The 20992-nt window shown below is 41.9% G+C and overlaps 2 protein-coding genes across 7 annotated transcripts in view; one reads left to right on the plus strand and one right to left on the minus strand.

The window, feature by feature from the left end:
* Window positions 1–718: 718 nt before the first annotated feature.
* Window positions 719–20992, minus strand: part of GDF9 (growth differentiation factor 9) — a 57939-nt gene continuing 37665 nt past the window's right edge. The window contains exons 1-4 of one of the 4 annotated variants that reach the window (XM_083487910.1): window positions 19162–19361; window positions 10711–10823; window positions 4832–5157; window positions 719–2838 (exon numbers count right to left, since the gene is read on the minus strand). In XM_083487910.1, coding sequence (XP_083344036.1) covers window positions 1898–2838; window positions 4832–5157; window positions 10711–10730 — 1287 coding nt within the window. In that variant the 5' untranslated portion in view covers window positions 10731–10823; window positions 19162–19361 and the 3' untranslated portion in view covers window positions 719–1897. Of the gene's footprint in view, window positions 2839–4831; window positions 5808–10710; window positions 10824–18945; window positions 19042–19161; window positions 19362–20992 lie in introns of those variants that run through there. The other 3 variants (XM_083487908.1, XM_083487909.1, XM_083487907.1) reach the window with 3 other exon arrangements.
* The window catches only part of SHROOM1 (shroom family member 1), a 52923-nt gene continuing 51543 nt past the window's right edge, over window positions 19613–20992 (plus strand). The window contains exon 1 of one of the 3 annotated variants that reach the window (XM_083487841.1): window positions 19613–19994. The gene's annotated coding sequence lies outside the window, so the exon portion shown is untranslated. The remainder of the gene's footprint in view (window positions 19995–20992) is intronic. The other 2 variants (XM_083487843.1, XM_083487842.1) reach the window with 2 other exon arrangements.

Raw genomic sequence — 20992 nt, forward strand, 5'->3', positions numbered from 1 at the left:
AGTTACGGCGCTTAAGCATGCCTTACCTCTCTTCGCTTCCATTTTCCTGTCCACCCCCAAAACCACCAGCATTCCATGTTTCAACTTTCCTAACCACAGATTTAATTGCTCAACGCACAAGCCCTATGCATGCATTCAAAAGAACATGAATTCAAAGGACCATGCATTGCCATAATGTACCAACTCTCACTTTGCAGTTAAGCTCTCACACCATTTTTTGTACATGTGAACAAGGCTATAGTAGTCAATCTGAACTTCCAGTTCCTTTAGACCCCCCCTGTGGTGGCAGTGAGAACTGTCCAGAGAAAACAATGGTGAAATCCAGGATTTTAGTTTAGCCGAGCCTGGGCAGCAAGCAATGTGTCTTCTTTGTCCCCCCACCCCACCCGCTGCCTCCCTAAAGAAAGGGAGAGCAAAGAGAGGGATTTGGTGTTCAGCAGGAACCCCAAAGTTTCCTCTCCATGTAGCTGATGAGTTATAGAGATTTCTTATCTCTCTTTAAATATCCCATAAGTTATTTGTGTTCTGTTTTTAGTTAGCTAGTTAGTTCACATGTCTGGGGAGTCCCACCCAAGGGTTTAGAAGTCACTACCTTGTTTTGGTGTGTTGGCATTTCCCCTTTAACTGAGATCGTGAACTTGGGCTGTCAGTGGCCTGTTAAATAAAATGAGTGAATCACAATTATTCTCTGGAAAGAGAGCAAACAAACAAGCCAAGCTATAACTGCTTCACATTTATTTCCAGCAAGTGTTCAGGTTTACAAACACATTCAGACAGAATTTCAGTTCAGCAACCGAAGAAAGGAATCATTAAAATGCTTTAAGCTAGCTTATCACTGGAAAACCCACCTACTTTTCATTTACAGACATGCTTAACTATTGCACTAGAATGTAACTTTGTGTTTTAACTTGTGTTTAGGTGAATTTTGTTTCCTGTTCATAAACCAACCAGAATAGAAGACAGCAAGCATTTGAACATTTCTGAATGCCATATTTAACAGAGCTCATCAATCCAGTCTGATGTAGGCTCATGGACAAGTTCAACAGATTCCTTCCCAGTGCCCTCCATTCCATTGACAGAAATGTGAGCCACTTCCCACCCCATTCTGTTTGAAGGCACTTCTGTATAGAACTTAGCAAGAAACTTGCATGACGTCATGCCTGTGTTCCATGTAGAAAGCTGCATGTATGATCTGCATGCAGGTTACAGGTTACTGCCCACTCAGATGTGTCTTCACACAGGATTTTGTAATGTGTTTAGCCACCCTAGTAAGGTATTTCCTAGACACACAACTAGGACATTTTTTTTTTACAATTACATTCTTTTGTAACATGAGAGCCTTCAAAGTTAAACAAAAGGTTATTCATTGCTTTAAACGAACCTTTACATCTGGTAGTCATCATAATAAAGAACAGGAGCTGTCTCAGACAACCAGTTTCAATCACTAAAAGTACTTATTAAAATTAAGTGATTGAGCAGTTAGCAATAATAAAACCTTCTGCACCCAAACACTTGTCATAAAATTTCTTCAAAATAAAAATTATTTTCAACATGATTAAAGAAGAACACTACAAAAGTGGCATGAAAGGACAGGCATTCTACTTTTTTTGCTTATCTAGAGAAACAGCGCTTCCACTCTTCCCCTAGCCAAAACATTTCACAATTCATGTCTTTCCCCCCCATTTTGAAGAAAGAAAAAAAGATAACAAGGAAACCTCCTTATGCCCATACCTTGCCTCTTTCAAATCAGAGGGGGCTAATTAAATGCTGTCCTGAAAATACCTGCCTCAGTACTCCATTCTAAGTCTTTTTTTTCCTTTTTCTTTTTTAACCAACAGGCTACTTTCCTTCTACTGTTAAGGGAAAATATCACATTATTAATAAATCAGCACTGGCTTTATTGGCAAGTGCACTTGGTAGCAATCATATCTGCATATTCTTTGTACACAATTGATCCATCAGGCTCTACCTCCAAGACACTCAGGGGGCTGTATTCAGCAGGGATGCAGGAGGGCCTGGGGACAGAGGGGTTTATTTTTTCATGTATGAGGTTCTGTACCATCGAGTGCAGAGGAGAGCTAAAGCGATGCCTAAATACTCTTGGACAGTCACCTTTGCAATAGCGAGGATTGTATCTGTGTGGTGCAATTATCCACCTGTCCCAGCCCAGCTGGCTGAATTTCAGCCTGAAGTTGTGAAGCTTACAGTCATTTTGTGGGAAAAGAAACTTTTCGTAGTACTTACGTAAGTTGTCTAAAGAAACTGATTTGTTTTCCTCTTGACCATCTCCATCTCTTCGGTGACGAGGCTTTCTTGCGCTCTGTTTGAGGTCTTTTCCTGCCTCCCTTCCGAGACCTGCAAAAGGACCCCTTTCCAGCCTGGCTTGCATGGAGTTCCTTCTCTTGTGCTTCTGAAAATCCCATGTAGGGTGAGCTTGCTCACTGGTGTCATTGAGGTACAGGAGAAGAGAAAGCGATGCCCGTGTCATATTAAAGGGATCCTGTTTGGAGTTGGAGGGCTGGTTATTCGGGCAAACAATATTCACAGCCATGTAAACGCTTCTATTGTTAGAGGCTATCAGAGGCCAGATAAAAGAGGTCACATCAATCTCAGCCCGTTTGCGTCCAAGTTCAAAGTGGAAAGTCATGGCATGTTCAATATTGGGGTGTGCATGACCAGAGGCACCATCCATCTTTACAGCTAGATTACCTGTACACATAACAGCCCACGATTTAGGAAATGGTTTATCAAATGAGTAGAGTAAGACCGACTTGACTAAGTGCTCCAAAGCAGTAACACGGTCCAAGCTGAAGAGGAAGTCTGGTGAACGAAGGTCTCCTGCCAAAAGAAAGAAAAAACACTTTGTACCAATGATAGCATTTTATTCGTAATATTATGTTATTTAAGCAGCAAATTCCTCACAACTCCAGCTTCCCCATAGCATTATAAGTATCAAGGAAGATTTCAATTGTGTGCCTTACTCTAAAGATGCAGTTTATTCCGAGAGCAACCCCAGAATGTTTTAGAGGGGCCAAAAACTTGCATTTCTTTCTCTTGACTTTTCAGGTTTGTTCGACTTCCAAAAAGTTCAGAAACCAAGACGCAGCTTCTAGTTGGCTGCAGGAAGCTCCTGCAGCCAATCAGAAGCCACATTGGATGTTTGGGTTCCAAAGAACGTTTACAAACCGGAACACAAACTTTCAGGTTTGTGGCGTTTGGGGGCCAAAATGTTCAGCTTGCAAGGTGTTCAAGTTCCAAGGTATGACTAATAGGCTTGGCGCCTAACTAGGGGTCAATTGTTACAAGTTATTAAATCCAAACAGTGCTCTCACACAGTGCTAAACAGATCTATATAAATGCCACCAAAATTATTATTACCGTATTTTTCGCTCTATAACACGCACCAGACCATAACACACACATAGTTTTTAGAGGAGGAAAACAAGAAAAAAAATATTCTAAACGAAATAGTGGATATATGATTTTTGTGGTTCATGCTGTGGCCACAGACATGTGATCTGACAGTGAGTTTGGAGTAGCCCAATGCAAAAATCCTGAGGATCCATGTGGATCCATGCTTTGTAACCATGGAGGAGGGAAGGAAGGGGAACCATGGATCCTCTGCTCACGACTGCAGCAGATCCCCCCCGCCACCCGCAGGCATTCACTCCATAACACGCACAGACATTTCCCCTTACTTTCTAGGAGGAAAAAAGTGAGTGTTATGGTGCAAAAAATACGGTATATTTATATCCCTATATATTTTCCACTAACATGGACTCAAGGCAGCTTACAGCTAAAGTATAAACAGCTAAAAACATAGAGGGGGGGGAAGCAATCATTAAACAATTGAATGCACACACTCTAATAAAACATACATATCATTCCAAAAAAACATCACAGCTCAATCCCTTTTCTTAAAAACGGGCAGTTCCCAAAAGCCTGTTGCAACAAAAAAGCCTTCACCTGCCAGCATAAGGACAACAAGGAAGGAGCCAGTCTAATTTCTCTAGCAAGGGAGCTGTAAAGTTTGGGAGCAGCCACCAAGAAGGCCCTCTTCTTGTGTCCCAAGCATGCTTGTGAGGGTGGTGGGACCACGAGAAGGGCCTCCCCTGAAGATCTAAGAGCTCAGGCAGGTTCGCTTGAGAAACATGGTCTTTTGGTTAGCCTGGACTGAATCCACATAGGACTTGATATGTGACAACCAGCACTTTGAATTGTGCCCAGAAGCAGCCATATGCTCCCTATAACCAGTGCGTCACCAGACTGGCTACAGGTCTTTGAGCAAGTTGCAGTTTCAAAGCACTTTTCAAAGGCAGCTCCATGAAGAGCACATTACAGTAATCCAAACTGTGGCCAGATGACCAGACCCATTCCGAGTTTTCTGCCAAAATTAAGATTGGCTTTATTACAATCCCCACTTGGCCTATCTCACAAATAATTAAATAAAGCTCTTACACAATTTTGGATATCCACCCAATAGTAACATTAGGAATCCCGTAATAGAAATCCAGCGTGAAGATACACATTAGAAAAGGATAAATTCCCATTACTACATGCTTGGAAACATGAACTACTCATAGAGAAGATCCATGTGAACTTGACCAGAGAACTTATTGACCTCTAAATGTTGCATACCTACACAGACACAAATATAGGACCAACAAATTGTATTGTTTGGACCTTTATAAGAACAGTACAGAAATTCCATTGATTTACAAGGGCAAGAAATCTACAGATGGGATAACAATTCAACCCCAAAGCACCATGTGTGTATGTGAGGGGGTTTTTTTGGGGGGGGGGGATTGTCATCAAATATCTCCTCACTTACCTTTTGTTTGTCCTATGGTGAGGTGCTTGCCTTCAGCACATGGAGATAAGAGTCTGACTGTGTTATAGAGATGGTTTATCTTTGGGAATCCTTCTTTTGTAGTAGACATTTTATAAAGCCTCTTCATGTATCTCAGGGCTTTGGAATCCAGTTGTGGTCCTGGCACACAATCTCCCAACTCCTGCTGATGGTGGTCAGACAATAACTTGGAAGGAGTAGGCAACTGGCCATAGCTATTTTCTACATCTGGACAAAAGAACAACACTGGAGGCAGCTCAGAGGCTTCTGACACCAGCGATGTCTGATATCCCCCTTCATCCTTGGGACTGGGGGAACACAAGATACCATAAAAATGTAGCCTTAGAGACCACAGACAAACAAGTACTTCCCCAAAAATCTTCATGATGGGGATTTGTCGAAGCAAAGAAACCACCCTTTCCACATGCAGTTCTGGTCAGTCAGTTCTGGTCTGGTCAGTTCTGGTTTCTTAAATAATATCCAGGTGTAATTCCTTTCTAACAAGGCATTAAAGAAAAAAACATACACCTGATGAGATAATCCAGTTTACTGATCATCTTAATACTCCACCGTGTGTCTCTGCTTGTGAAATTGATTGCTAAGCCAGGTCTTCTCCACTCCAAGGCTTAACTAAGCTAACTAGGTAAGTATAGCAAATGCTGTAAACCCAAGCACACCTACCTGGAAGTAAGGCTGCAGGCCCTATATATACTTAGCTGGAAGTAACCTTAGTTGAACTAAATAAGGATTACTACAAAGTAGACTTGCATAGATTGTACTGTTTTGCTTGCTCCAAATTAACTAAATTGCACCTCATTCTGGAAATGTGCTTAGTTTTAGTACTGTAGTTGCAACATTTCATTGTACAGTGGTACCTCGGGTTAAGTACTTAATTCGTTCCGGAGGTCTGTTCTTAACCTGAAACTGTTCTTAACCTGAAGCACCACTTTAGCTAATGGGGCCTCCTGCTGCCGTGCCGCTGCCGCCGTGCAATTTCTGTTCTCATCCTGAAGCAAAGTTCTTAACCCGAGGTACTATTTCTGGGTTAGCGGAGTCTGTAAACTGAAGCGTATGTAACCTGAAGCGTATGTAACCCGAGGTACCACTGTATAGTTGTGCACAACACAGTCACATATGGTTGCTGGTCTTTGATCTGAATTTTACCCCATCATCTTCCAAGAGAATGAGATGTGTAGGACATCATGAAACGTGAGAGAGGTTGGAAAGCCAACGGGTCTTAACTATTTGATTTTGCTTTTCAGCCAAAGGGATAAAAAGGAATCAGGAAAGTAGCCCGTTTTTTAATTCTTAAAATTTTAGGGATTAATACTGCCTGTAATAATGGGCCAGTGAAACTACACCTTTTTTTTTAAATCAACTAAGCATGTTTAAACCAAAATAAATGCCAGGAGGATGTCATCAAAGAGATTTCTCTGACCCGGAATGAAGAAAATCTTGACTAATCCATATAACGTTGATTGGGTTTCAGATATGTGTTGGGGGAGGGACTTTGAGGCAGAAATCCCAGGCTTCATCAGCAGAATGAGCGCGAGGGCTTCTCAAGTATGTGTGTGCTGGTTTGCTACATTTCAAAATAAGGTGCATTCATTCACATCTTAGGGGTTGGGGGGAAACTGTGATACAATTCAGTTCAGAGCCCAAAATTACTTAACTGCACCACTATATGGGACGCTGCTCTTGAAGACCCCTTGACTTTCAGAGGTTTCTTGTGAAGTTTGAGCAGAAAGCCACCGCATATAAAGTCATCTTTACTCTAGTGTAGTTCCCAATGTGTTCTACGGTGCTTGCAGGTAATTGTGCATCAAATTAGTTTGGGGGTTTTATGACTGCTTATTATTCTGCTTTGTTGAAAGTATCCACATAGTTTGTTTTTATTGGTTTGTAGCCATTATCAAATGTTGATTTGAATATATGAGTAGAAGCAGTGTATTTTTTTCAGGGGGTACTCAAGGATACACAGTACTGGCACCTCTTTTTGTTGTTAAAAAGTGTGGCACTTACCGTAACAACTTCATGGTGAGTACCGGCACCTATTTTTCTAGGGAGAAAAGCACTGAGTAGAAGCACAGTGAAAGTATTAAAAACAAACAAACCAGGATTGGAGCTGTGCAGCTTGAATTTATATCTGTCCAATCAGAAGTGAGCCACATTAACTTTAACTTCTCTCTCAGAAGTGACTAGGCACTGTTTATTATGGAGATATATATATATATATATATTCCTTACTATCAGGTTGCTTCAAGACCGTCAGCATTTTGTGAGAGGGATTCCATTGGAAACCAGGAATTTAGGTTTGCACAAGTAAAGTGCATTAAGGTGAAGTCATGCACAGATTTAGACAGCATTGTCATTACATGTGCTGATGACACGTAGCTCCATTTCTCCTTTAAATGATGGAGGGTGTGCTGAATTGATTTCTGGCTTTGGTAATGGACTAGATGAGAACCAGTAAGCTTAATCCACATATGACTGTTACACTGTTAGTTGGTGGTTCCCTAGACTGAATGAATGGGGTTCAGCCCGTTCTGGATTGGGTTGCAGTCCCCTGAAGCATTAGGCGTGCACCTTGGGGGTGCTGCTGGATTCACTGCTGTTGATGGGGGCATAAGAAGACTCCATGGCATGGAGTGCCTTCTATCAGCTTCAGTTAGTGGTCCAGCTGAAGCCCTTTCTAAGTTGGGACAGCCTAGCTTCTGTTATCTCTCCTCTGGTATCCTCTAGGTTAGAACGCATTATATGTGGGGCAGCCTTTGAAGGGTGTTCAGAAGCTGCAGCTAATGCAGAATTCAGCAGCCAGATTGTTGACTGGGACTAGTATGGTTTGAGCATATAACTCTTATTTTGGCCTGACTGCATTGGCCATTGATTGACTTCTGCATTCCATGCAAAGAGCTGGTTTTGATTCATAAAGCCTTATGCAGCTGAGAACACCAATACTTCAAGGACTGCTGCTTCCTGTATTAATCTACATTAACCCTGGGTTTGTCATCAGAAACCTTATTTAATTTTTTTAATGAATTTGAATAATATTTTTTACAATCTGCAAGCTTTTCTTTGTGTGCCTCCTCTGAAAGAGGTTGCTTGAGTTCTCCAGGTGAGAGGGGACCACAGATTTCAACCACTGATTTCTGAAGCAGACCTGCAGATTAGGTTTGGACAAATCTGTCAATTTTGGCTTATCTCATTTTTCCTGTCTATAATTCAGTTTGCCACATTTCCCTATCAGTTTGCAGGTGTGTGTTTTGTTTTATTAAAATCAGGATTTTAATCTTTGTACCCTAATATAAATATTTCAGTATGCGGTCTTGACTAAAATACATGTTTGCAATCAATTTTCTGTAACATTATACATTTTTGTGTGTTATTTTCATATATATATATATATATATATATATATATATATATATATGCACATTTTATAAACATCATCCCTCAGTATAAATATTTTTGAACATGTTTTTGATTAGAGAACTGCATTGCAAAATTCAAGAAATGTGAATTTCAAAGAATAACTGTATTTCAGCCTAAGCATTGTTTTGGGAGGTGTGAAATAAATAGATAGGTTTGCACTGAGCTGCAAAACAAAACAAATTTCTTCCTCATTGTTACTGAAGATATAGGCAGAATTAGATTTTCACATAAAATAGTTGTAGTGCTAGCATTAAATAGCTTTGCCTATGTTGTTGATCATTGTGCCATAAATGACTTCAGTGCAGTTTGTTGATATGAATATACTTATGCCAATGTAGCGTTAATCGTTGCAGGGGTAACAGAATTATAGAGCTAGGAAGGATCTTGGGCTTCATCTAGTCCAAGCCTGCTGAGCACAGATCCTGCATTGTGCAGGTGCATTTTCTTGCCACCAGGGGACGCTGTAGTAACTGTAGGAACATTCAGTTTGGAATGCAAATACAAAGTGTTTCTAAGGATGCTGCAGCCTTAAGGGCTTTTCTAGATATTCCTATGCATTACAAATATCTGTAAATTACCCATTTATTAAAGAGGATCCAGAGAAATTCATCAAGGTAGTTCTGTTGCAAAGATAACATTTTCCCCAACCCTCTATTTTGTTTCGGAGAAACTTTCCAGGAATTTTTTTCACTTTGTTCGTAAATACAGTGCTTGTGCTCACAAAGATCCACCAGTAGGTTAGCCTGAGTAACGTCTGAAGGTTGGATTGCTTTGCTGCAGGGTAACAGATATACAATTTTTTAAAATGGGGGAGATGCAGTAGCAAGGGGGGGTCACTTCTCTTCTTTTACTAATGTGAATCCTAAAGATAAATAGAAGAAACAAGATTTTTAAAAATGGCAGGGTACTGTTCTGGTGAAGGAGTGAGAAATGGTAGTTCTATTGAATGTCGCCACTTTTTATTTGTCTCCCCCTTTTCATTTTTCAGGGTGGTATTAGATCTTTAAATATGTTTGAAAACAGAAATAAACCCAAAACATTTTAAAGACTGCAACATGGAGCGGGCGTGAGAAGAGGGAGTTCTGTTACTCACAGATGCTACCCAGGTAAAGGTAAAAAGGTAAAGGACCCCTGGACGGTTAAGTCTAGTCGAAGGAGACTATGGGGTTGCGGTGCTCATCTCACTTTCAGGCCAAGGGAGACAGTATTTGTCCTCAGACAGCTTTCCGAGTCATGTGGCCAGCATGACTAAACCGCTTCTGGCACAACGGGGCACCGTGACAAAAACCAGAGCCATGGAAATGTCATTTCCCTTCCCGCCATAGCAGTACCTATTTATCTACTTGCACTGGCGTGCTTTTGAACTGCTAAGTTGGTAGGAGCTGGGACAGAGTGAGCTCCCATTGCCAGGTTCCTTTACTTTCTTATTGGCATCCCAGGCATGACTGTAACTAACAAATTATATGAGGCTCTTCTTGAGGGTGCACCAGTGAAATTTCTCCATTGGCAAACATACACACCAAACCGAAAAACTCCAGTTGTTTTCAGATTTTGAAAAAGTACAGCTGCTTTCAGAATTTGGAACATAGTGAAATTTGCATTCCACAAGGAGAGTTTGACCGGCAACGAAGTGATGCAGGGTGGAATACAGATGTCTAGCTTTGTAGTTAATAGATCCACCATATGCAAAAACAATAAATAAAAACTGTTCATGAATTGCAGCCTGCAGTGAGCTGCTACTTAAAATGGCCTTATAATAACAGTGGAAGAAGAAGCTGGGAGAGTTTGGGCACATGCAAATTGGACATTTGCCACCATGAAGAAAGTCTACACCCTTTGTGGATTAAACCAAAATATGAAGAGCATGAGCTCAGTTCACTTTTAATTGAAAGGCTCCTTAAAGGTGCAAATCCCCTAGTTAAGTCCAGTCAAAAGCGACTGTGGGGCTGCAGCACTCATGTCAATTCAGGCCGAGGGAGCCGGCGTTTGTCCACAGACAGCTTTCTGGGTCATGTGGCCAGCATGACTAAACTGCTTCTGGCACAACGGAACACCATGACGGAAACCAGAGCGCATGGAAACACCGTTTACCTTCCCGCCACAGTGGTACCTATTTATCTACTTGCACTGGTGTGTTTTCGAACTGCGAGGTTGGCAGGAGCTGGCACAAAGCAACAGGAGCTCACCTCGTCGTGGGGATTTGAACCGCTGACTTTCTGTCTGGCAAGCCCAAGAGGCTCAGTGGTTTAGACCACAGCACCACCCGCGGTACCCAGGTACACCCACAAACACATCCCTGTTCTTGCATAATTACAAAGGACTTGCTAGTGGTGGTGATGAGGAACTGCATTCTCCTGGAGACAATACATTGACATTTAAGTACCTGCTGGGAATTATTATTACATTTTCTAAATTTCTCTATCACTTACCCCAAAATACCCTGGGCCATGTGCAGAGTGCTGCATGAAGTCTAACAACAGAAGTGCTCTTCAAGGATTGACATCTTGACCCACGTTCCAGGTAAGTACCAACTGTAGGATTTCTGAATGGAAAAAGAAGGGAGCTGTTTTGAAAAGCCTGGAGAAAAGCTATTCTTCCCACCCTGCCCTCTGGTCTGCTAAGTAAGACCATGCAGTCTACCAGTGATGAGTCTCTTCACTGGCAGAACCCCATCTTTGGAACTGCCTCCCCAAGGAGATGTGTATGGCCTTGTCACTGCTGCTTTTCAGGAGAATTTTGAGGATGCTTTTATCCCAGCTCACATTTCATTAATGTGCTATGCTTGAAAGCATTTGGCTGCTGGTGGTTTAAATTAATGGTTTTGAACAGTAATCTGTTGTTTTTATTGTGCTTCTGATGTTTTATGACTTTTAAAATTTCCTTTTATAGGTTGTCTTGTGAGGGCACTGTGCCCTGAAAGACAAGCCAGGAATTAATTTACATTTCCCTCCTTCCAGTTTTGCTTCAGCAGAATAATACATAAAATAACCCCCTTTCCTTGTCAGTTGTAACTTGATAAAAATGTCACTCCTTTCCTAAGTTTCTCCTCGCATCATTTCCAAGAAAGAGACTCGTGTTCTGGGATCGCTTAATTACTGTTGTTGTTGTTTAGTCGTTTAGTCGTGTCCGACTCTTTGTGACCCCATGAACCAGAGCATGCCAGGCACTTCTGTCTTCCACTGCTTCCCGCAGTTTGGTCAAACTCATGCTGGTAGCTTTGAGAACACTATCCAACTATCTCGTCCTCTGTTGTCCCCTTCTCCTTGTGCCCTCCATCTTTCCCAACATCAGGGTCTTTCCCAGGGAGTCTTCTCTTCTCATGAGGTGGCCAAAGTATTGGAACCTCAGCTTCAGGATCTGTCCTTCCAGCTTGGGATTCATCCAGTCCAGCCTTTCGCATGATGAATTCTGCATATTAAGTTAAATAAGCAGGGAGACAATATACAGCCTTGTCGTACTTCTTTCCCAATTTTGAACCAATCAGTTGTTCCATATCCAGTTCTAACTGTAGCTTCTTGTCCCACATAGAGATTTCTAAGGAGACAGATGAGGTGATCAGGCACTCCTATTTCTTTAAGAACTTGCCATAGTTTGCTGTGGTCGATAGTCAAAGGCTTTTGCATAGTCAAAAAAGCAGAAGTAGATGTCTTTCTGGAACTCTCTAGCTTTCTCCATAATCCAGCGCATGTTTGCAATTTGGTCTCTTGTTTCTCTGCCCCTTCGAAATCCAGCTTGCACTTCTGGGAGTTCTTGGTCCACATACTGCTTAAGCTAAGCCTGCCTTGCAGAATTTTAAGCATAACCTTGCTAGCGTGTGAAATGAGTGCAAATGTGCGGTAGTTGGAGCATTCTTTGGCACTGCCCTTCTTTGGGATTGGGATATAGACTGATCTTCTCCAATCCTCTGGCCACTGCTGAGTTTTCCAAACTTGCTGGCATATTAAGTGTAGCACCTTAACAGTATCATCTTTTAAAATTTTAAATAGTTCGGCTGGAATATCATCACTTCCACTGGCCTTGTTATTAGCAGTGCTTTCTAAGACCCATTTGACTTCACTCTCCAGGATGTCTGGCTCAAGGTCAGCAACCACACTACCTGGGGTGTACGAGACATCCATTTCTTTCTGGTATAATTCCTCTGTGTATTCTTGCCACCTCTTCTTGATGTCTTCTGCTTCTGTTAGGTCCTTTCCACTTTTGTCTTTTATTATGGTAATCTTTGTACGAAATGTTCCTTTCATATCTCCAATTTTCTTGAACAGATCTCTGGTTTTCCCCATTCTATTGTTTTCCTCTATTTCTTTGCATTGCTCGTTTAAGAAGGCCTTCTTGTCTCTCCTTGCTATTTTTTGGAAATCTGCATTCAATTTCCTGTATCTTACACTATCTCCCTCGCATTTTGCTTGCCTTCTCTCCCCCGCTATTTGTAAGGCCTCGTTGGACAGCCACTTTGCTTTCTTGCATTTCCTTTTCCTTGGGATGGTTTTCGTTGCTGCCTCCTGTATAATGTTACGAGCCTCCATCCATAGTTCTTCAGGCACTCTGTCCACCAAATCTAAATCCTTAAACCTGTTCCTCACTTCCACTGTGTATTCATACGGGATTTGATTTAGATTGTCTCTTACTGGCCCAGTGGTTTTTCCTACTTTCTTCAATTTAAGCTCAGGATTACATTTGGCAAATTGAATGCCCCTGTAACCCCCCCCCCCAAAAAAGGTGGCAGAACAACTTCTGTCTATGGATTTTTTCACAGCTGATTCAATTAGGAAACCTGGAAAAGGGTATTGCTTCTGTATTTGAAAGTTTGTGTGTAATAAAACAACAGCTATCAGACCGATTTCTCATACCCAAACATTTTTCTCCTCAGTTCTGCTTTCTGGAAGGTTGATAGTTGCTACCCTAACATGGCTGTTCTGCTTCAGTATAGGGATGTGTGAATCTGTCCATTTCAGTTTCTCACTATTCAAATTTTAAAGTCAGTCCTCCCCATTTCCACATGGTTTCATTGGGAATTTGGGTTCTTTTTTATTATTTAATCCTCCTGAAAATCCTCCAGCATCTTATTGTAAACCAAATTTTCCTAATACACACAGGTATGCGAACACTCACTATACGAAACTCCAGAAAACCTGGAGACAAACTTTGTCTCTGCGATTACTGGATTGCTTAGTGACTGTGCTGTGTTATGTAGTCAAAGCTATCAAGGGATAAACAGCTTTACTGATTATAGTAACAGACTCTGGTCATCCTTATTTGTTTCCATTAACTAAACTATCTACAGATGTTGGTCAGGAGCCTGAGCATAGGGCAAGGTTGGTGACCAGGCTGTGGGCCAGTAAAGTTCACTGAGCCTTTTTTTTCCTAAGGCAAAGTGACTGGTGCGACTCAAAGGGGGTGTCAGTCTCGTGGAGCAGATGGAGATGGGGAGGGCGAGAGACTGGGCTGATCCATTCTTCCTCTTGTTCCATGGTTTTCGCCAAGGGAAAACTGCTCTTCAGTGCTCAGTTGAAATAAACAGATCAGGTTTCTACAGATTTCCATTTGTTCCGAGGTAGAGCTAAAGAGTGGGCTTTCCTTGGGAAAGAGCAGGGCAAGGGGGAAATCTCTCAGACTCATGCTTTCTAGGCACGGGACCAGCAGAAGTGTGAACGAGCCGTGCCAGGCAGATCTAGACTGCAGGGAAGCAGTGTGTCCCTGTCCTTTCCATAGCGAGATAACACAGGACTGATGCTATGCACACCCAGGAAGGGATGTCTATGGCTCTAAACCAATCACAGCCTAAGGGATCCCTAAAGCAACGAGGTGAGATGAGGAACTTCTGCACTTCTTTTGGCCTTTTGCATTGGCCAAATATTTATCTGTAGCATATATTTTATCTATTAGAATATTAAAATTTTATTTTTATGTTTCGGTAACCCAGAATTGAGCGTTTTTCTTTAGCTCTACCTTTTTGAATTTGTTAAAGAGAGTGGAACTTGCTGCCCCCCACCTCCCACATTTTCTTTCTCTTCATAGGTAACCCTCTGAAATACTAGTTCACAGGGTCGTCTTATGAAAATTCAAACTGCTGCAAACATATCTCTTGAGCGCTTTCCTTCCCATTAGTTACTGCATTCCTTAACATTCCACAGACCTCATGAGATCTGCTTTCTTTTGCTAATGAAAGGGAATGGCACTGTTGCAAAAGTAGCTTTTCATTTCCCCCCCTCCTAACTGCAAGGCTTTATGGGCAATCTGCGCAAGGCAGTAATTTACTTTCTTGTTAGGGCACTTAAGAAGGGTCATAAGTGTGCCCTATGCAAGAACCAAAAGACACTGTTGCAACAGGTAAGAAAGTGGGGGCAGGCAAGGTTAGCAGTGATAATGCCACCTGTTGCATCCTTTCCTTTGAGACAAATTCTGAGCCACTTAAGCCAGTGATTTGCTGAGCTCTCCCTAGACAAGAAACAGTCCATTCATATGCCAGGCTGTCAGCAGAGCCTGCTTGCTGTAATGCTCATTGACTGGTGAAGGTTTGATTCTTATCACAAAACATTCCTTCCTGCAACTTCGAGTCATATGCAGCTCAGTGGAGAAGTCTAGTGGGGACAGACAGATTGTGATTGTGGCTGCAAAGATGCCCATTACTACAAGGAAAATTGGGGCATGTCCTACGTGAGGATTTGATTTAGAAAGATGATCTGTAGTTCCAAAATCTTTAGACAAAAGTTCTCAAGCTGTATTCTTTGAACCATACAGCATTATACTGACATTAGAGGTTGTTCTAGGAGGGTGGCAGGTATTAGTTAAATCCTCAAACCGCAATGGAAAGATAATAAAATCCAAAGATTAAAATATATAAACATAGGCCATGGTTCTAATCAAATCCAGAGATTAAAATGTATAACCCAGTCCACTTGCTGGTGTCCTTGCAAATGTTTATATTAAGAGAGGGTATGCATCTATTGGCAAATGCAACCACACTTTTTGGCCCTATGGGCGAAGTGTTTAGGATGTTATAGTAACCTCACTGCTTCTCAAAATGTATGAAACTGTACATCATAGCTTACTCTGTATTTTCACATCAACCTAGAAAACTCACTGGGTGCACTCACCAGCATCAGCCCCTTATTTAATTTGTTTAGTGCACTACACAATTTTTTAAAATTATTTTTTAAAATGTGGATTTTTATATTCTGTGTTTGGTATTACCCTTAACACAGTGGCTACGAGTAACCTAAGGCTGCAAGGCTCTTTTAAATCAGAGCTTTTTCAGTGTTGATGTCAGGCATGGGTAGGCAAACTAAGGCCTGGGGGCCAGATCTGGCCCAATCGCCTTCTAAATCCGGCCCGTGGATGGTTCGGGAATCAGCGTGTTTTTACATGAGTAGAATGTGTCCTTTTATTTAAAAAGCATCTCTGGGTTATTTGTGAGACCTGCCTGGTGTTTTTACATGAGTAGAATGTGTGCTTTTATTTAAAATGCATCTTTGGGTTATTTGTGGAGCATAGGAATTCATTCATATATATTTTTCCAAAATACCGTCCGGCCCCCACAAGGTCTGAGGGACAGTGGACAGGCCACCTGCTGAAAAATTTTGCTGACCCCTGATAAGGTTTATGGAGCTGCTTGCTTGTGAAGCTCTGCCAGACTTCCTCCTTTTTAAACTGGAGGCAGATACTCCATTTATTCCACTCAGCTTTAAAAGTATTAACTGTGTTTTACAGTGCAATCTTATACCTGTCAGTTCAGAAATATGTCCCATGGAGTTCATTGAGACATGCTTCCAGATAAGGTTGGAGGATGGATGGCGGCTAACAGATTGAGGTTGAATCCTGACAAGACAGAAGTACTGTTTTGGGGGGACAGGGAGCGGGTTGGTGTGGGGGATTCCCTGGTCTTGAATGGGGTAACTGTGCCCCTGAAGGACCAGGTGCGCAGCCTGGGAGTCATTTTGGACTCACAGCTGTCCATGGAGGCGCAGGTTAACTCTGTGTCCAGGGCAGCTGTCTACCAGCTCCACCTGGTACGCAGGCTAAGACCCTACCTGCCCGCGAACTGTCTCACCAGAGTGGTGCATGCTCTGGTTATCTCAGGCTTGGACTACTGCAACGCGCTCTACGTGGGGCTACCTTTGAAGGTGACCTGGAAACTGCAATTAATCCAGAATGCGGCAGCTAGACTGGTGACTGGGAGTGGCCGCCGGGACCACATAACACCGGTTCTGAGAGATCTGCATTGGCTCCCAGTACATTTCCAAGCACAATTCGAAGTGTTGGTGCTGACCTTTAAAGCCCTAAACGGCCTCGGTCCTGTATACCTGAAGGAGCGTCTCCACCCCCATCGTTCAGCCCGGACACTGAGATCTAGCACCGAGGGCCTTCTGGTGGTTCCCTCATTGCGAGAAGTGAGGCTACAGGGAACCAGGCAGAGGGCCTTCTCGGTAGTGGCGCCCGCCCTGTGGAATGCCCTCCCATCAGATGTCAAAGAGATAAATAATTACCTGACATTCAGAAGAGATCTTAAGGCAGCCCTGTTCAGGGAAGTTTTTAATATGTAATGCTGTACTGTTTTTAACACTGATTGGGAGCCGCCCAGAGTGGCTGGGGAAACTCAGCCAGATGGGCGGGGTATAAATAATAATAATAATAATAATAATAATAATAATAATAATAATAATAATATTACCTCACTCTGTTAATGTTGTTTTTGTTGTTGTCGTCTGTTTTAAGGCTTTAAAGTTTATCATATTATTTGATGTAATTTGCGCTATTGTAGAAAAATGTATTGGTTGTGTTTTGGCAGAAAAGCAGTATGAAAATATTAAACTAGATACAATTTTATGAATGATAAAAATGACCTAATGGATAGGTAGGGTGTTCAGTGTGTCCTTAGGACAACGTGCTTTTCAATTGTGCACTACAGTGATGTTGTGTTTTAGGATACCTCTAAATGTGCAGGAGTGGAGTAATGGACATGACTCTGTACAAGAGGCTACAGATCACCCCTACAAATGTCAGAAGTCTATTCATGTACACATCTCTCCATTACCCACCCAAGCAAGCAAGTGGATAATCATACTCCAAGGATGCATTTTGGTCACATAAAAGCCCACAGAGCAGAACCAGTGAGAGATACGGCCTGGGGAGAAGGGTGCAGTCAGGGGAGAGTTGTGAGGGCCAGACAGAAGCCTGGAGGGCTGCAATTGGCACTGGGCTTGAGGGTCTCCAGCCTGATTTAGTATGTGGTGAAGTGGGATATATTTAGCTCCACCCTCTTGTTAAACACACCTGATTAAAAAGTTAGAGTTTAGACATCTTGCTTAGTCAGAACTACCCCCCTCCTTTAACTTCACATACTTTCTTATCAGTAGAAGTATTTACTACATTGTCAGCCTCTCTACAGGAGGAAATACATTTTTCCCAAGCACCTTTTATACCAAGTCAAAGACTTGTTCTGCAGCTTGGTTAAATATTATCCGATTCTTGTAATACATCAGTTCTCAAGTACAAATGTGAGATTCACATGAAAGCTCTTTCTCAGGGTGCCTTAGGCTCAGTCCTATACCCATTTACCCAAGTGTAAGTCCCACTGAACTGAGTAGACATGCCTAAGATTGTAAGTATTTAGTGTGTCATTGTCATGCTTTCCACTTTTATGGGGCATCCATATGATGGCATCATCAAATTGTTGTGGTCCTGTGTTTTCCTACGCTGCTTCCATCCTTTCTCAGACTGCCTTCCAAAAAGACTTGTCAAATCTGACTCCCCCCCCCCCCAGATGGAACAGTCACTCTCTCTGCTGCTTTAGATTGCTTTAGACTACCCCTCCAACCCTTCTAAGAGACATGTTTCTGACATGTGCAGAGAGATATCAGGCAGGGTGAACCTATTGCCATTTCTGTGCACCTTCACAGGCTGGGCGCCATTTTATTATCATGCTTATTTTTAAATTCAGTCTTTTAATTAGAGCTATAATGTCTCCACCTATATTTTTAAAGGAAATATTTGTGCAATATTGCTGAAATGAAATATCATTGGCATTTTCAAGTGGGGGGTGGGGTGGAATGACTATAATAACCTTCACTACCTTTTTGGCTGCTGCCATTTTAGCAATATATTAATTCACACCCCACCCCGTGTATGAAATTTGCCCTAAAATGCACTCTAATAATTTTTGACGTCCTGAAAGTAATCACAAAATTGTAATTTAAATAAGCATATTCATGCAAATTAAAGAATAGAATTTAGAAATTGGTGTGCAGTGGAGGGAGTTTGTACACCCCCCAAAAAAGTGCTATGCCCCATTCCGAAGTGTGGAAAGTCAATTGCAATTCCACTTGTATCTTACAGCAGAGAAGCAGTGATTGGTACAGCTCCTAGCTGTATCCATCCAGGTACATCTCCAATCAGCTTTATTCATACCTTATGGAGCAAAATCCAAATGAGGCCCATGGGTTTCAAGAGTTCATCATCCATAGCTTAATGTGAATATACCTGTGTTTTGAGTAAGCTGGGAGGTTTTTCTGCTAAAGAGATATAGGTAAATCTGGTTCTTATTCTGTCTCTAGAATATTACGATTTTTGTTTGTGAGAACAATCCCAAAAGCTACACCCATGAAAAGAATACAAAGCAAATTGTTTATAAGACAGGCTAATGATCCATCTGGTTCATTATTGCCTACCTGGGCTGGCAGCGCCTCTCCAAAATCTCAGGAAGACCTTATTCCAAGCTCTGTTGCATGAAAACTTTTTGCTGGATCTGCTGAGGTTGAACTTGAGGTCTCACACCTGCAGTGCAATTGCTACTGCACAGCTGCAGCCCCTCCCAGTAGTTATTTATACCTTGGAGTTTCGCTTTTTACTGTCTTAATTCTGGACCACTGAATTCAAATACATACCTGTCGGACACCTGCGTAGATAGGAGTATGAATTCTTGATACACCATGATTTTCCTCGTGCATATAATTTCCAGGGGTACTTTTGTGAACAAACACCATAATTAGGAAAGCAACCATTAACTGGCCATCCTCTTTAGAAAAGCCTAACTTGTGCCTCTGCGCTCCAAATATATTCCTTACAAAGAGCTGGAAACATTCCTATCAAAATGTTGCTAATGTCTGGCAAGTAGAGAGAGAGAAAAGAATAAACAAGGAAGTAATAAAAGACTCTTTTCCCTCAGAAACAAATGAGTCATGTGAGGTCTATACTAGAAGCAGAGAGCATTATGAATGTGCAGCTGCCCTGTGTGCTGTTTCAATACCTTAAAAGATTCTAGTTACTAACTGAGCCTTGAGCTGGACTGTAATCAGTGGCGTAAATCCCCCAGTTTATCCTTTTGTCCAGTGCTGGCGGGTGCTTTCCCTTTTCTCTTTTGCATGAGGAGATCTGGGTCAGGCTGGAACGCTTTTACTCTGAAGCCAGAGTTTCAGGTTCATTATTCTAGCCCCACCTACTTTCCCATGATTGGACAGGGAACCCTTCCAATTACCTTTATGATCTAAAAGTAGCTAGGGGAACCAAAGAAAACTCAAAAGAAGCGGAGTCCTCTCTCACTGTGCTTTCGGAAATTGCACTCCTGTGTGGGAAGAGAGTTAAAGGAATAACAGCAACATTTTGCTACTTGCCAGCACTCCAAGGGAAACAATGCTGTCTGTCAAAACCTCGATCTCTTTCAGCCAACAGCTTGGGAAGTACAGTTAAAACAGAGGCAGCACCAAATGATGGCAAGCAGGTAATTACGACTGGTTTTTGTCAAGGGTTCACTTGACAGCCTATCTTTAGAAATGACAAATTCGGTCGGGGAGAGAGATGACATATGGTATAGACATTATATTGATTGGTTCTGATTCCTGGTTATGCGTGTACACATCTGGAGGCAATAAATCATTAAGGAAGGTGAATGGGATTTATAGAGGAAGGTGGATTTGAAACTGCCAGTGGGAGATTGAGAAAGGCATTCTGTTTTCTTCTTACACAGTTTAGAGTTCAGTGATGTGGTACTTCAGGACGCAAAATGTGTAACTGACCATTTGAACCCAGTTTGTTGCATTTTTTTTAATGTGAAAAAAATGTTAGCAGTGCAAGGAAGTTGTGTTCTTGTTTGAAACCTCAGGAAAATGGAGGTGAAAATGATGAAGAATGCATTGAAATTCTGTGGGGTATTTTGTATTTGTATTGGAGCTATAGCTGACTTGCTTTTATAGAATTAGAATAAAAGTAAAAAAAAAATAACTTGCAATGTCGTCTGTGCTAGCCTTATATAGTAAGATTATATCTCGTCTAGAGTAAGAGTCCTTTATTAATTTAGAATGAGCTAGGCTAAAATTCAGAACCACTTTGGCCCCATACCTGGATTAATTCATTCCAGAGATGTTTTACTGACTGCGGTAGGATCATTTAAGAGTCAGTACAGGGCTGCAGCCATCAGATTTGCCACATTTCCCTCAATATGCACCAGTTGGAAGCTAAATGGAAGCTTTATTATTCATTCGCAAAGCATTTGTAACAATTGCAAGGGCAGCAGTTACCTTTTCCATTACGGCTGTGTGGTGCAGGGATCCATTAATGGGATTCTCTCCTGCTGCTGCCAAGGAAATAAGCAGAGCTGTGTAGAAACAGCTACTCCGTCTCGACTAAAAACTTCAGGGAATAAAGGCTGGCAATTCGAGATTGTGTAAACTTTTGCACAATTTTGAAACGAAAGAAATATCCACATCGGCTGAAAGCCTA

Source organism: Podarcis liolepis (assembly GCF_965112155.1).
Source record: "Podarcis liolepis genome assembly, chromosome: 2".
NCBI classification, from domain to species: Eukaryota; Metazoa; Chordata; class Lepidosauria; order Squamata; family Lacertidae; genus Podarcis; species Podarcis liolepis.